At 51.9% G+C, this 15,610-nt stretch overlaps 1 protein-coding gene and 2 non-coding genes across 5 annotated transcripts in view; all 3 read right to left on the minus strand.

Annotated features, from left to right (window-relative positions):
• Window positions 1-15,610, minus strand: part of vps13a (vacuolar protein sorting 13 homolog A) — a 54,612-nt gene that overhangs the window by 8,902 nt on the left and 30,100 nt on the right. For 2 of the 3 annotated variants that reach the window (XM_076271104.1, XM_076271106.1), the window contains exons 42-61: window positions 15,139-15,291; window positions 14,613-14,892; window positions 8,269-8,429; window positions 7,883-7,986; window positions 7,403-7,697; window positions 6,249-6,650; window positions 5,930-6,034; window positions 5,596-5,742; window positions 5,288-5,416; window positions 4,903-5,036; window positions 4,552-4,626; window positions 3,659-3,785; window positions 3,309-3,538; window positions 2,246-2,399; window positions 1,898-2,044; window positions 1,632-1,713; window positions 1,443-1,512; window positions 981-1,095; window positions 761-874; window positions 190-335 (exon numbers count right to left, since the gene is read on the minus strand). In XM_076271104.1, the coding sequence (XP_076127219.1) occupies window positions 190-335; window positions 761-874; window positions 981-1,095; window positions 1,443-1,512; window positions 1,632-1,713; window positions 1,898-2,044; window positions 2,246-2,399; window positions 3,309-3,538; window positions 3,659-3,785; window positions 4,552-4,626; window positions 4,903-5,036; window positions 5,288-5,416; window positions 5,596-5,742; window positions 5,930-6,034; window positions 6,249-6,650; window positions 7,403-7,697; window positions 7,883-7,986; window positions 8,269-8,429; window positions 14,613-14,892; window positions 15,139-15,291 (3,170 nt within the window). The remainder of the gene's footprint in view (window positions 1-189; window positions 336-760; window positions 875-980; window positions 1,096-1,442; window positions 1,513-1,631; window positions 1,714-1,897; window positions 2,045-2,245; window positions 2,400-3,308; window positions 3,539-3,658; window positions 3,786-4,551; window positions 4,627-4,902; window positions 5,037-5,287; window positions 5,417-5,595; window positions 5,743-5,929; window positions 6,035-6,248; window positions 6,651-7,402; window positions 7,698-7,882; window positions 7,987-8,268; window positions 8,430-14,612; window positions 14,893-15,138; window positions 15,292-15,610) is intronic. The other variant, XM_076271105.1, reaches the window with a different exon arrangement.
• Window positions 7,071-7,142, minus strand: trnag-ucc (transfer RNA glycine (anticodon UCC)). The gene has a single exon. It is a non-coding gene; the product is annotated as a tRNA-Gly (tRNA).
• trnac-gca (transfer RNA cysteine (anticodon GCA)) lies at window positions 7,195-7,266 on the minus strand. Its single transcript has one exon. It is a non-coding gene; the product is annotated as a tRNA-Cys (tRNA).

Genomic DNA, 15,610 nt, shown 5'->3' on the forward strand with positions numbered 1-15,610 from the left:
CAAGAGAAAAATCAATACCAGTTACTGTGAGAACAGATGGAAAAGCCAGCATTGCTCTAATCCTGGGGTCTGGAGTATAAGCCAAGTGTAATTCAAATTGGTTACGCTGTGCATATGACTTATTGGACCTGTTGATATGTGTGTGTGTGTGTGTGTGTGTGTGTGTGTGTGTGTGTGCTAGCGGCGTACTTGAACACCACGTCCTGTACGTCTGTGAGCGTGGCACCGATGCTCTTGAGCAGCAGGTTGAGACTCTGCACTGGGATCAGCTCCGTCTGCCTCTTCTCCTTCTGGCTGTCCTCTCCTCCCGTACTCAGAGAGAAGCTCAGGTGGAGCTGCAACACACACACACACGCGCACACACACACACACACACACACACACACACGCGCGCGCACGCGCACGCACGCACGCACGCACGCACGCACGCACGCACACACACACACACAAAAGCATGCACGCAAGAGTTAAAACATGGTTTTGTGTTTTGTTCCCAGACCCATTTATACAGGCTGCCTAAAGATCCTGTAAACCACAATTAGAAATTTGTTTAGAAATTAAATAGGCTAGACAACTACAAGTATACGCTTGCCAATGCTTTTACACATTCAGATTTAGCTGAGTGATTATTAACACCGTTTTCTGAGATTTTTAAACAGGCTCTGTGAATGTATGTATACATGCCTGCATGCGTGCGTGCGTGTGCGTGTGTGTGTGTGTGTGTGTGTGTGTGTGTGTGTGTGTGTGTGTGCATGCTCACCTTGATGGGGGATATGTGGAAGTATTCATAGAGGCTGATGGGGGAGGAGTCTGTGCTGGAGACATGGTGCAGTTGTGTCTTTATGTACTCGATGTCTTTCTGAAAGAGCTCCACCTGACCAACACAAACAGCACCACTCAGAAACACTAACACCACAAAGGAGCTACAGTATTCATTTGTATTTGGTGTGTGTGTGTGTGTGTGTGTGTGTGTGTCTGACCTCCTGCTCAGTTGTGACCGTTTCTATGTGTTCCTGTGTGAAAAGGTCCAGCAGGGCGTACAGGAACCCGAGGTCCAGCCTCAGATCCATCTCCTGGATCAGAACCTTGAAGTACCTGAGAAAAGACAGAACCAGTCAATATCTGAGATAAAGCAATGAAGAACGTCTGCAGAACTTGGAAAAACTGCAGTCAACCCTGGTCTTCTGGCTTGCAGGCAAATAGGCCACAGAAAGTCCGAACACATTACAGCGCCGTGGTCTTCAGTAATAACATAATAGCTGTTTTCTGTTTAAGACTACAGAAAATATATTTAAAACCATAAAAAATTGATTAAAAGACAAATGTAGGGGTAAAATGATGATGGTTATCGGAATGACACAGATAGCCAGTCCAGCTGATGTGGACATGAATGAGCAGAGAGGCCGATGGATGGGTGTGGGGGAACAGCGGTGACCACTCACTTGATGCGCAAGATGTCAGAGTGGCCTGCAGCTCGCGTGATGATGCTGACATCAGTCAAGGGTTTGGGTTCTACCAACACACACACAATAATAAATAAATAAATACAAATAAAAAGAGAGGCTGCTATTGTCTCTGCATGTGTACTGTGCAGTGAGTGTATGTTTTGAGGGCGTGAGTATTTGGCTAACCTGAGTCCATGCTAACAGACTTGGGTGGCTTCACAGGGTAGTACACAACAGGGAAGATGGCTCCAGGAAGCTGGTTCTGAATCTGTGGAGAAGCAAGGGAGTCAATACCACATCTACCTTTAACTTTTTAATAGTCAACACAAGCATTCAACATGTCACAAAGTGAGCTCATTTAATTAAATCTTTTGTGAGGGTGTGCAAGTGTGTGTGTGTGTGTGCGTGTGTGTGCGTGTGTGTGTGTGTGTGCGTGTGTAAACTCAATTTACCTGGATGTGGTTTATCTGCACACGATAGGCTTGTTGCCGCGCCGACACCTTATACTCCACTTTCAGTGCTGGCAGAAAGTTCCTGCGCAGCAAAGCATCATAGGGCTTCAACATCCGCATCTCTAAACCAGAAGGAGTCAGGGACACCTAAGAGAAAAAAGAGGAAAATGAATGCACAGAAAGAAAAAGGGAGAGATACAATGCTGTTGAAATTGTCTGGAAAGTGACATGTCAAAATGTCAAACAAATACATCAACATATTTTCTCCTCTATTTTTTTTTTTTTTAGATGAGGGCACTCAAGTGAAGTTGCACTATGGAATTCTGTGATTAGGGTGTGACCTCTGACCTGGGAGTCGTTTGGTAGTGTGAGGATTTTGTTGTCTACTGGGTTGCTCTCGATGTATTCTCTGTAGCTCTGCTCCAGCATATCTGCATCCTTTATACTCAGAGTCTTCCAGCGATTCTTCTTCTGCAGCTTACACTCCCACACCACGTCAGAGCTGGCCAGCAGGTGCACCCCACACACACACACACACACACACACACACACACACACAAAAAGTAAGGACCACTTGCCTGATCTGAAAAAGCAACATGACCTAGGACCACAGTCACTGAGCCCCCATGTTGACTAGCACACTTGACCTATAGGACCACAGTCACTGAACCCCTATGTTGACTAGCACACTTGACTGCATGATTGAAACCTGTACATTGGGAAACTTCAAAAAAGCCACTACCATGAAGATAACCCCCTGAACCCTGACTCTCTGGTCATTACATGTGCTGGACATACATTTTATAGATTATTTTGTGTTGTACTGAGCTTTGATGGGCCCATTGTTCCGTGCTGTGATTTGCAGGGGTATGTTCAGATGGTGTGGGGTGTGGAGGTGGACAAGGTCCAGACTCTGGAGAATGGCCAGATAGAGGCCATAAGGGCCCTGTGGAATGATGGCGGTGTCCAGATCTGCTATGAACGCCGCAGGGAGTATCAGCTCTCAGATTCTGCCAAGTAGTGACTTGTCTGTGGCTGCTGTTAAATGCACTTGTGTGTTTTTAATTCTATGTGTGTGGCTGTGCACAAGAATCTTTGTGTGTGTGTGTGTGTGTACGTGTGTATGCATAGGGTGTGAGATGTGTATTTGTGTGTGTGTGTGTGTGTGTGTGTGTGTGTATATAAGGTGTGAGATGTGTATTTGTGTGTGTGTGTGTGCATAAAGTGTGAGATGTGTATTTGTGTGTGTGTGTGTGTGTGTGTGTGTGTGTGTGTGTGCATAAAGTGTGAGATGTGTATTTGTGTGTGTGTGTGTGTGTGTGTGTGTGTGTGTGTGTGTGCATAAAGTGTGAGATGTGTATTTGTGTGTGTGTGTGTGTGCATAAGGAGTGAGATGTGTATTTGTGTGTACCTGCAGATGCCAATGAAGGCCACCTCCTGACTGGTGGTGTTGTTGACGAGGGACACACCCAGGTCCTGCAGGGCCAGGATGATCTCCTGGTTGGCCAGCTCGGCCTTCTCGCTGTTGCAGATGTTCTGGTAGAGCCGCTTGCTCTGCGTGAACAGCGCCACCCGTTGGAGGCCCTCATAGAATGACAGCAGGAAGAGCGAGCCCTCCCCGCCCACGTCCAGCAAAATGTCCTGCACACACATTCATAGCACTCATGTTACTTACCAACAAACACACACACACTCATCTTACTCACCAGTTAGAGGTGTAGGACATGTGACATATATGTGTGTGTGTGTGTGTGTGTGTACCTCCTCGATCTTGAGCTCTCCTGAGTGGTGCCCCCAGCTCCAGTTTAGCACACGTGAGCCGGTCGGTTCAGCCCAGGTGTAGTACACGGCCTGCCCAGCTTCCAACTCCACAATCTCCCTCTGAGAGCTAAACACGCATGCATACGCACGCGCACACACACACGGGCACACACACACGGGCACACACACACACACACACACACACACACACACACACACACACACACACACACACACACACACACACACACACACACACACACACACACACACACACACACACACACACACACACACACACACACACACACACACACACACACACACACACACACACACACAGCTTAGGAACCTAAGAGTGGCTACACACATACTGTACCATCACACCCTTCAGAATAAAATAAGAAAGCATCTAAGGGAACACATGCGCCATGGAAACGGACTGGCCACCATGAAAACCTAGACTCCCAAAATCAGACAGACACGAACACACACAGAGCAACGTCACACACACACACACACACACACGCACGGACTCACACACACACATGCGTATATTAAAGAGAATACATAATAACCAGAGGAAAAACAGAGAAAAGAACAACAGAAAGAGAAGGGAAAGACAAAGAAAGAGTTGAACCGCAATGCCTCCATCCATTCTTCCCTGCAGAGCAGAAAGCCACTCAAACAGATGGTTGATAGACCCTACATCTGCACACACACAGATAGGATAGGGCTCGCCTTCGCCTTGTGTGTGTGTGTGTGTGTGTGTGTGTGTGTGTGTGTGTGTGTGTGTGTGTGTGTGTGTGTGTGTGTGTGTGTGTATGTGTGTGTTCTATGTCATGTCCAGTATGTTTCATATGAGCCCATCCTGTCCAGACTGAGTGTGCTACCTGGCGCTGCCATCCAAGGAGAACGAGAGGTCCAGTAGATCATCTGAAACCCAGCCTACTTGGTCCTGTTTAGGACTGTGGTCAGCAACAAAACACAACAGGACACACAACAACTGCTTAACAACAGAACAAGACGCAACACAACACAACACAACAGATATGTAACCTTGACAATGGCAACATGGCAACACAAGAGAATTAACATAAAAGCTCCAACATATTTTTGTTTGCCACGAACCTAGAAATAATCGAGAATCATGTGAAACCAGATGAAATGGTCCTCTTCACACACACACACACACACACACACACACACACACACGCTGAATGGTGGAGACTGCATGGCCTCACCTCTGGTGGTACTGAAGCGTGTGCTCTTTGGTGTGGTTGATGAGCAGGAAGGGGGCAGCGCCATCGTGGTAGTTAGAGAAACGCACTACAGCCAAGTGTTCCGTCAGATTCACATCCACAGTGATGCCTCCCAACTGTACACAGAGGCACACACACACACACACACGCACGCACACGCACACGCACACGCACACGCACACGCACACGCACACGCACACACACACACAATCACTGAGACTATTCCTGGGAAATAGACCAGGTGGATAATGGTGTGTGTAACCATTATGCCTGTTTATATGCGTGCGTGTGTACAGTATGTGTATGTGTATGTGTATGTGTGTGTGTGTGTGTGTGTGTGTGTGTGGGGGGGGGGGGGGCTTCTCACAGTGTTGTCAAGATGAAGTAAGAGGCAGTTCTCTGGCTTGTGGAAGTTGATGACTTGAGTTGATTGGCACCCTTCAACTTTGACTTTCAGCTTCTTAGACTCTCTTTCAGGCCAGAAGGGAACAGCAGACTGGGGGAGTGAACGAGAGAGAGATAGAGAGAGAGATAGAGAGAGAGAGATAGATAGAGAGAGAGAGAGAAAGAGAGAGACAGAGAGAGATAGGCATAGACGTCAGTTACTTATCTGTTGCACCATCCATTTGCATGTATTTCATTAACACACTCTCTCTCTCACACACACACACGCACCTGCAGTGGCGGTGCCTCAGTCCACTGCTCGTGGCCTTCCTCACACACGCTGATCAGGTGTCTGGTGTGGTTCTCCAGCACGTAGAAGGGTACGAACGTCACCACACGCGTCAGACTGAAGCTGGTGGCGTCAATCTTCACCCCAACCTGACACACAACAGACACCAGCACGTGTGACATACACAAGCACCACAGTTGGATTTTCTGTCACCTGTAACTGAAGGCTTTTAAAAAGTTCAATTCAATACCCTAGGTGCACTCATTTACGGGCATACAGTAATCACTCACTAATGTTTACAAATACAGACACACACAAACAAACTAAACTACTCACCAGATAATCTTTCAAGCGACCTTTGCATTTCACATCACCATAGCTGCCAACGGTGTCGATGGAGAACTCGTCTGACAGTTCACTGTCTGAGATCATCAAGCGCACCTGAGAGAGAGAGAGAGAGAGAGAGAGAGAGAGTAGAGAAGAGCTGAGTCAGATGGACAGAGACACACACGCTTCTGTAGGTGGTTTCCGCACTCAACTGAGAAAACAAATGCCCCTGGGCTACTGCAGGCGTTACAGTGATACGTGTTTGATTTGAATGAATGGATGAACATGTGGGAGCGTATGTGTACTAGTGGAGAAGCGCAGTTCTGACCTTGTTGTTTTGAAAGAAGTTCCTGGGCTTGAAGGAGAAGAGCAGGGGGGAGCTGTAGTCTTTGGGGTGTTTGTGGTGGACGTCGTCGGACTTGTACTGCAGCAGGCGGCCCGTTTTGTTGACCATCCAGTAGGGGGAGTGCAGCGCCAGCATGGCCTGGCCGGCCTCGTAGCGCACGTGGACGCCCACGTCCAGCTCGGCGCCCTCCTCGCTCGCGCTCAGCGAGCTGAACGTCAGGAAGCTGATCTCGTCCTGGCCGCTGCGGAGACTGTACTGGGCCACCCAATCCTGCTGCATGTAGTCGAGGAGGCGGAGCTCCACCGTGTGCTGGTCCAATAGGGCTGTGTGCAGCTGGCAGGAGTGGCCCGCCTCCAGCACGGCGGGGGTGGAGATGGTAGTGCCCTGTCAATCAAAGGGGAACACACGGTGGTTTGACAGAGAGTCTATATGCATGCGTATTCATGGTAGACAGTATGACGTGTGTGTGTGTGTGTGTGTGTGTGTGTGTGTGTGTGTGTGTGTGTGTGTGTGTGTAGTATATTAGTATATATACTCTTTTGATCCCATGAGGGAAATTTGGTCTCTGCATTTATCCCAATCCGTGAATTAGTGAAACACACTCAACACATAGTGAACACACACTAATCCCGGCGCAGTGAGCTGCCTGCAACAACAGCGGTGCTCGAGGAGCAGTGAGGGGTTAGGTGCCTTGCTCAGGGGCACTTCAGCCGTGCCTACTGGTCGGGGTTAGAACCGGCAACCCTCCGGTTACAAGTCCGAACCGGCAGTAGGCCACAGCTGCCCCACGAAAAGAGAGAGTACAGCGTTGGCCGGGAATCGAACCCGGGTCAACTGCCTGGAAGGCAGCTATGCTAACCACTATACCACCAACACCACAACAGTTCGGCACACAGCTGTTGCAGAACCCAGCTTGTGAGCATGTTTAAGGGGGCACCAGGATATGAACCTGGGACCTTTTGATCTGCAGTCAAATGCTCTACCACTGAGCTATACCCCCTGCACATACCCTGTGTGTGTGTGTGTGTGTGTGTGTGTGTGTGTGTGTGTGTGTGTGTGTGTGTGTGTGTGTGTGTGTGTGTGTGTGTGTGTGTGTGTGTGTGTGTGTGTGTGTGTGTGTGTGTGTGTGTGTGTACCTGTAGGCAGTATGTGATGGGGTAAGGCAGCAGATTCCTCAGCTGGACGCTGGGCCACAGATGCAGGACGTAGGGCGGGTCAAAGTTCTCCTCGGTGCTGTGTAAGGTCACCGTGTCCCTCATGGCAACCATGTTGACCTTGAACACACACTCACTGTCCCGGAGGTGACTGCATGCCTGCTCCACACACTCGCCAGGTTGACTAGTGACCGTTTCGTAGCTGAAACCTTCAGACGGCCCATATTCTGCCTCAGCCCCCTCCACAGCATTCACGGGCTGGAGACTTAACTGTGCCCTGAAATACACATACACACACACACACTATATACACACGTCTACCATATGTAAATGTAAATCAGGTTTCGCGTATATTAGGGCAGTGAGCATAAGCACTCTGCTGGAGATCTACTATTGTGTGTGTGTGTGTGTGTGTGTGTGTGTGTGTGTGTGTGTGTGTGTGCGTGTGTGTGTAAAACTGACCTGTAGGAGCCCAGCGGAACACAGAACTCCTCTGTGGGAAGAGAGGTTCCGAGGCAGGTGGAGCCCTCAAACACTCTGAAGGACACCGTGCTGTGGTTTATGATCTAGACACAACATGCACTCGTATTCAGAGCTCCATACACCAGCACCGATACACCAACACAAACACCAACAGCAGAATAGCGCATGTAAACCACACTAGTCATGGCTGCTAGGCTGGCTCCTTAAGGAGTAGATATCCCCATTCCCCACTGTACTTTTCACTGTGCTAGAGTTCCGGATTCTAGGAAGAGCAGGTTCTATCTGGCTCTACCAGGTTCTACCTGTACTGTTGTGGCGTGCAGTTGTGTATATTCTCTGACTAGTGCTTCAAGCACAGCACCTACCTGGAAGGGCGAGCGGATCTTGACGTACTTGCTTCCCTCTACGGAGTAGATCTGACAGACGAAGAAGCGCGTGACGTGGGACTCGTTGTGCAGCACGCTGTACATGCCCCGGCCCACCTTGATGAGCGGGATGATGCTCGCTTCTGAGTGGCCAACTGGAGCTGAAGGGTACCAAAGATTAGGTCAGATAATGAAGCCAATCACACAAAACTGAAGCTAACCCTCCTGTGTAATGGTGTCCATGATTCCATTCCATGATTTCTTTTTGAGATTATTCATAGTGCATAGAGAGGGGACTTAGCCAAAATTTTGAATGTTTACAACTCTCATGCCCCTCCCCCACTACCACTGAGCACCCTCTCATCGAGTTTGTACTCATCAGTGCGCACCAGACTGCACCAGACTGTGATTGACAGTCAGATCTCACACAGCCCTGCTCTGATTGGACCAGAAGACCGGCAGCTGTGGATTTTTGCAAAACAAATAACAGGCTTTAGGCAGAGGTAGAAGTGCAGGTTTTTTTTGGTTTTTTTTTAAACCGGCTGATTTATGTTGTTCTGTCGGAGCATAGTGTCTGTTTCAGTGAATATGATCCAAAAAAACGAGGGTTATGCATATAACCACGGTTCTATGAGTTTCGGATGACCGGTGCTTTCAGCACATGGATATTCATCACACGAACGTGCAGGTCGAGTATTAGTAACAACAAAGTCACCTGTGACCTGGGTGACGTCATCGATGAGCGGCAGCACAAAAGAGAGGTCGACCCAGGAAGTGACCTCATGGCAATCTTCTCGTGTTCCCTCCGAGTGACGGCCAAGCTCTGGCGGTCATCCGAAACTCATAGAACCGTGGTTATATGCATAACCCTCGTTCTATTTCGTTTCTCCTGACCGCCAGAGGCGGTGCTTTCAGCACATGGTTGACTAGTACCAACAAAGTCATGAGGAGTGCCTACCCATCTCTAGAGATGCTTTGACGAGCTTGGGAGCACTGCTGTTGCCAGAGGGTTATGGGGGACAACATTGACCCTGTAGAACCTTGTGAAAGTGCAGCCTGATGCCCAGGAGGCTGCTCTGCATATATCAGAAAGGGGCACGCCCCTCAGCGAAGCCCACGAGGTTGCTACACTCCTTGTGGAGTGTGCCCGGACCGGCTGAGGGACTGGGGAGTCACTCTGCCTGTAGGCATGCAGAATGGCGTCCACTATCCACCTAGACAGTCTCTGCTTGGAGAGTGCCTGACCCCTCCTTGGCCCTGTATGGCAGACAAACAGGGCATCACACTGGCGGAATCCCTCTGTATTTGTGACGTACCTCCTGAGGGCGCGCACTAGACATAAAAGCTCTGCACTCAAGTCTGACCCTCCACCCTGAGCGGTCTCGAAAGCTGCCAGGCTAAGAGGCTGGTTGACAAATGTGGAAGAGAGGGTCTTCGGAAGGAAGGAGGGATTCGGCCATAGAGTGACCCCACTGCCTCCAGGATGCCACTGCAGGCAATTCCCGCTGAAGTGCATGCAGTTCCCCGACTCGCCTTGCTGACGTTATGGCGAGGAGAAAGGCTGTCTTCAAGGAGAGCCAGCTGATGTCTGCCGTCCTCAAAGGTTCGAATGGTGCTCTGCAGAGAGCCTGCAACACCAGAGGGAGATCCCAAAAGGGCACCTGGCTCGGGCGGGGGGGTCTCAACCGGAGAGCGCCCTTCAGGAAACGGGTCACCAAGGCATGGGACCCTACCGTCCTCCCCTCAATTCTGCTATGCTGCGCCGAGATGGCAGCCGCATACACCTTGATGGTAGATGGTGTAAGTCCCCTGTCGAAAAGTGACTGAAGGAACTGCAGGATGGTTGGCAGGGGACAGCCTGTCGGCCCCTGTCCCTGCGCTTGGCACCATTCAGAAAAAATTCTCCAGCTACTTGCGTAGAGGGCATTGGTGGAGGGTGCCCGAGAGCTATTAATGGTGCTGACCACTGCTGGTTCACAGAGCCCTAGCAGAGGGTCCGGTCCTTCAGTGGCCAAACCCAGAGTTGCAGCCGAGCTGGATCCGGGTGCCATATCTGACCACCCAGCTGTGACAGAAGGTCCTTCCTCACTGGAAGACCCCAGCGTTCTCCGTCGAGCAGCTGCAGCAACTTGGGAAACCAAACTCTCCCTGGCCACCGAGGGGCGATCAGGAGCAGCTCGTGGTGTTCCACTGTAATCCTGTGCAGGGTGGGCAGGATCAACGGCAGAGGGGGGAATGCATACAGCTGTTGTCTCGGCCATGCATGTGCTAGTGTGTCCTGGCCCAAGGGACTCGGGCCGGAGAGGCTGAACCAGAGGGGGCAGTGTGTCGACTCCTGACAGGCGAAGAGGTCCACCTCCGCCCTGCCATAACACTCCCAGATGGTCTGTACTACCGCAGGGTGGAGCCTCCATTCCCCTGGGTCGGGGTTCTGACGGGACAAGAGATCTGCGGCTCTGTTGGCAGTGCCTGGCAGATACATAGCCCGCAGACTCAAAAGGTGTTGATGGGCCCACAGCAAGAGCTGCTGGGCTACTCCCAAGCACTGCAGAGACCTGGTGCCTCCCTGATGGTTGACGTAGTACACAACTGTTGTATTGTCTGTCCTCACCAGTACGTGTCTGCCAGCCACGTCTGGGAGGAAGTGTTTTAGGCCGAGCAACACCGCCTGTAGTTCTAGCACATTTGTGGACTCCAGCGGCCTCTGACTGTACGGCACTGCCAGACTGCACCCCACCCTTCCTGGGAAGCATCCGTGGCGATGACCTCCCTCCGGGAAAGGATAGAGCCTAAGGGAACCCCCTGTGTCAGGTACCCCCTCCTCCTCCATGGTCAGAGGAGCCGTCTGCAGCTGGGCGTGACCTTCACTAGCCTGTGCCCATGCTGCGCCGGATGAAGGTGGAGGTTGTTCAGCCACCTTTGAAGTGGCCGAAGCGATAAAAGGTCCAGTGGGACCAGGGATGAGGCAGCAGTGAGTATGCCAACCAACTGTTGGAATGTTCTCAGAGTCAGTGACCTGCCCTCTCTGAAGCGGCCAATCAGCTGGCGGACATTGCGAACCCTCCTCTGGGAGGGGGTTCCCCTCATTGTCCGTGAATCTAACTCTATGCCTAAGAACACGGTCTCCTGACTGGGCACCAAAGAGCTCTTCTGGTGGTTGACCCTGAGCCCTAGCGCTGAGATATGCGCGACCACTGCAGCGGCATCTATGTGGGCCTGGGCCTCTGACTGGGAGCAGGTCAGCCAATCGTCGAGGTAGGGCAGAATACGTATTCCCTGTGCCTGCAATGGACCCAATGCCGCTGCTATACACCTGGTGAACACACGAGGCGCCAGCGCAATGCCAAAAGGTAGGACGCAGAACTGGTACGCCCGTCCCTCGAAGGCAAACCGAAGGAACTGCCTGTGATGTGGTGCAATCGGCACATGAAAGTATGCATCCTTCAGGTCGATGGTTGTGAACCAGTCGCCCCCCTGAATGCTCTGGAGAACTTCCACAGTGCGCAGCATACGGAATTTCAGGACCTTGAGGTGGGCATTGAGAGATCTCAGGTCTAGAATCGGGCGGAGACCGTCGTCCTTCTTGGGAATAATGAAATACGTTGACACGTTCTTGTGTCTGCCTGTCGACTGGCGTAATGGCCCCCTTTTCTAAGAGAGCGTTGATCTCCTGTCTCTGGGCTAGGGCCTTCCCTGGGTTGCTCACGATGGTGGTCTTGACCCCTCTGAAGCTTGGCGGTCAGCGTCGAAATTGGATGCTGTAGCCCCCTGACAGGGTTGCCAGCACCCAGGGGTCTGATGTTAATGTCTTCCAGCGTTCGAGCTGCTGGCTGGAAAAACTGCTGACCGCCGGTGTGAAGCTGTCACCGTCTGCCCGCCCGCCCCCTCTGGTCTCTAGAGGGGCGACGTGCATCGGCTCTGGTGTCCTGTGCAGGGCCGCGAGTGCGGGAGGTGGTGGAGCGACGAAAGTCATACATCCGCTGTGGCTCCTGGCGGGCAGCTGGCCATGGTGCAAGCGCTGGCGCCGGCCCCCTTGAGGTTGGAGGCCTGTGCCTGGGCTGGCTCACCCGACGGAGACTGGCAAACTGCTGTCTTGCCTGTACTACCTGTACACTCCTATCAAGGGCCTGCTGTGCGGCCTGACCAAACAACTCCCCAGGGAGGACAGGGAGAGAGCGAAGTACCCTTCTGTCAGGCTCTGCTAGCGGAGACTGGGCCAGCCATATTTGGCGGCGGGCGAGGGTTAAATATGCCATTAGCCTACCAAGTTCTCTGGTCATGTAGGCGAGGGCCTGGAGTGACGCGTCACTCAGCTCCTGAGACGATGTCTCGTCCGCCCCCTGTGACGTCTGGGCGAGGGCCAGCATCAGGTGGGACATCGAATTACCAATGCGTCCCATACGTGCTGCCGTGTCATAGCTCCTGACAATCAAGTCATCCGTGACACGGCACTGTGCCCGGGGGCAACGGGCATCAGGCCTAAGAGCCTCATTGGGAGACAGAACCAGGGCTGCCATTGATGGCTCTATGTTCGGCATGCTCTGCAGACCATAGGCGTGTGCGCCCTGCATGGTCGCTAGCTCCCTGCAGTCCCTGGGGAGATGGGAAAGCCGTCTAGGGTCTGCCCAGCACCTCTGCAGCTCTTCAATATACAGGGCCGAGGGCGGCACCGCCAATGTGGAGGGATGCGTGGAGTCCCTAAAAAAGGCATTCTGCCTAGGCACGGCGGCTGGCGCCGCATCCAGTCCCAAACGGGCTAACGCTGCCTTCAAAGCTGGCTGAATCGAAGGTTGACCAGCCTCTGACACTGCCCCTGTACTCTGACTGGCGGCGTGGGAGCTGGTCTGAGAGTCACGAGAGGCAGATTCGTGCGGCTCAGGTTCACCCAACTCTAAGCTCTCTGAAGCCCTGATAGAAAGCTCGTCCTGGCCCTGGGCCCTGACCGCCGGTGACAATGACGGCGGAGATAGCTCATCCTGCCAGGCTAAAGGGGTTTCAGCGAGAACACTGCTGCCCTGCGCACTCAACACCGGTGGTCGTAAGGCGGTGAGCAGAGTCTTGATCTGCTCAAACTCCTCAGCCATCTTCTCCACCTTAGAAGCTAAGTCGGCCTTCTGCTTCTTACCTCTAGAGGCTGTGTGTGAAGCCCCGTGTTGGCGCTTGCCAGGTCTCATGGCTGGCGCCACCTCTTGCCCCCCACTGCCATGGGAAGTACCGGGCCGCTGATCCACCTGGGCTAGCCTAGCTGACCGCGCTGCCACACTGAGGCAAATGCAATTCATGCATGCCTCTTCAGTCAGCCCTTGCCTCAGGTGTTCAACCCCCAGGCAAGAGGGGCATACCGTGTGGCCATCCTCTGGCTCGAGGGGGGCCCGACAACCGGCACAGGACGAGTGCATGTCCAGCAAAGTGCCCTATGTAGCTAGGCGGGAGAACACCAGGCTGATCAAAGATAAAGCTGTAGCCACCGGTGAGTGCACCCTGGCTCTGACAGCTGTAAACAATAACAATCTCTGCAAGATGTTTAACTTAAACAATCTATAAATTATGTTGGCTTTGTCCCTTTACCGGAGCGAATATCACGCTGCCAAACATATATACACACAACTTAATTTAAATGGCGCACTTTGCCACGACTCGCCTGTAACAGGCAACTGAGAAAAGAAAACAATGTCTACGGCGAGAAACACCGTTGGCGACACCCGTTGACTGCAGCGAAACAAATCACCAACAAGTCGTAATAAACGTATAACTTACCTTAATTGAACCGGAGAGCTAGCCATTGAAAACCTCCGCCCGCGAGTCCGCGGCGAGAAACACCGCCTCGCAGAACTCAACGCTCCCCGAGCGAGGCCACTCAGCGCGAAGCAAGGTATCAACGAATGGCTTTAACGTTTTGAATAATTATAATGTAGACTAACGTAGTCTCTAGGAGGGTGAACCAGCTGGTCACAGCTCCAACCTCTGTGGGTAGCGAAACTTCAGCGTGTTAGTCCAACAACTGCAATCCTGCGTCAATCGCGAGAAGATTCAAGGTCACTTCCTGGGTCGACCTCTCTTTTGTGCTGGCGCACATCGATGACGTCACCCAGGTCACAGGTGACTTTGTTGTTACTAATACTCGACCTGCACGTTCGTGTGATGAATATCCATGTGCTGAAAGCATCGCCTCTGGCGGTCAGGAGAAACGAAATAGAACTTGCCAACTGCAGCTTTAACTGGGGGCATGTCTGGGGGGTAAATGCAAATGCACTGGCTCCAGCTGATGTGTAGACCTGCAGTCCCTATTCATGGTAGACAGTATGACGTGTGTGTGTGTGTGTGTGTGAGGTGCTGTGGCTTACTGGGCTGGATGTAGTAGTTCTTGGCGTTGAGACTGGTCATGGCCGAGAACTGGTCCGAGGCGAAGTCCATGAAGAGATTCTGTCCGTCCAGCAGCTCCACGCGCCGGTCAGTGGACTTGGAGCGGTTGAGAGACACGGTGTCGCCGTGGGTCTCGGGTACCAGACGGACAAACATGTCGCTGAGCAGCACGGACAGGGCCACACCCAGGCGATTCTTCAGAACCAGTGGAGCCTGATCGCGCTGGAAACTCTCAGCCGTTTGGGTGGCCGCAGCAAAAGCCTGCACACACACACAACGGGACACACACACACACACACACACACACACAACGGGACACACACACACACACACACACACACACACAACGGGACACAGACACACACACGCACACACACAAACGCACACACAACGCACACACAACGCGCACACAACGCACACACAACGCACACACACTTCAGATTTCAGTCATTTCTCCTGCACACTACTGGTCAGTGATGTTGTGTACTGTGTAGTGTTGCCTCCTACCATGCCCAGGTTGCTCAGCATGTTGAGGCCGCACTTGGACAACATGATGTTGAGTTGGTCTTTACTGCTGACGCTGATGACCGTTTTATAGTCAGGCACAGAGAAGTCCACTTCATCCGCTATCCCAGAATGCTTCAAGGGCTTCTTCTTCATCTGGTAGGACAGAGTTAAAAACATTCAGAATGTGCGTATGTGCGTATTTGTGTATGTGTATGTGTATGTGTATGTGTATGTGTGTGTGTGTGTGTGTGTGTGTGTGTGTGTGTGTGTGTGTGTGTGTGTGTGTGTGTGTGTGTGTGTGTGTGTGTGTGTGTGTATATATTAGGGGTGTAACGGTACACAGAAGTCACGGTTCGGTTCATACCTCGGTTCGGACATCACGGTTCGGTACGAGTTCGGTACAATGGAGGGAAAAGCAAAACAAAAATGCAGAAAGCATTTTTTTTGTACATGTCTCAGGCTGTACCACCTA

This window comes from Alosa pseudoharengus, unplaced genomic scaffold (assembly GCF_046254945.1).
Source record: "Alosa pseudoharengus isolate Yale_2024_CS ecotype anadromous, Long Island Sound unplaced genomic scaffold, YU_APseudo_1.1 YU_APseudo_1.1_scf_6, whole genome shotgun sequence".
Lineage (NCBI taxonomy): Eukaryota > Metazoa > Chordata > Actinopteri > Clupeiformes > Clupeidae > Alosa > Alosa pseudoharengus.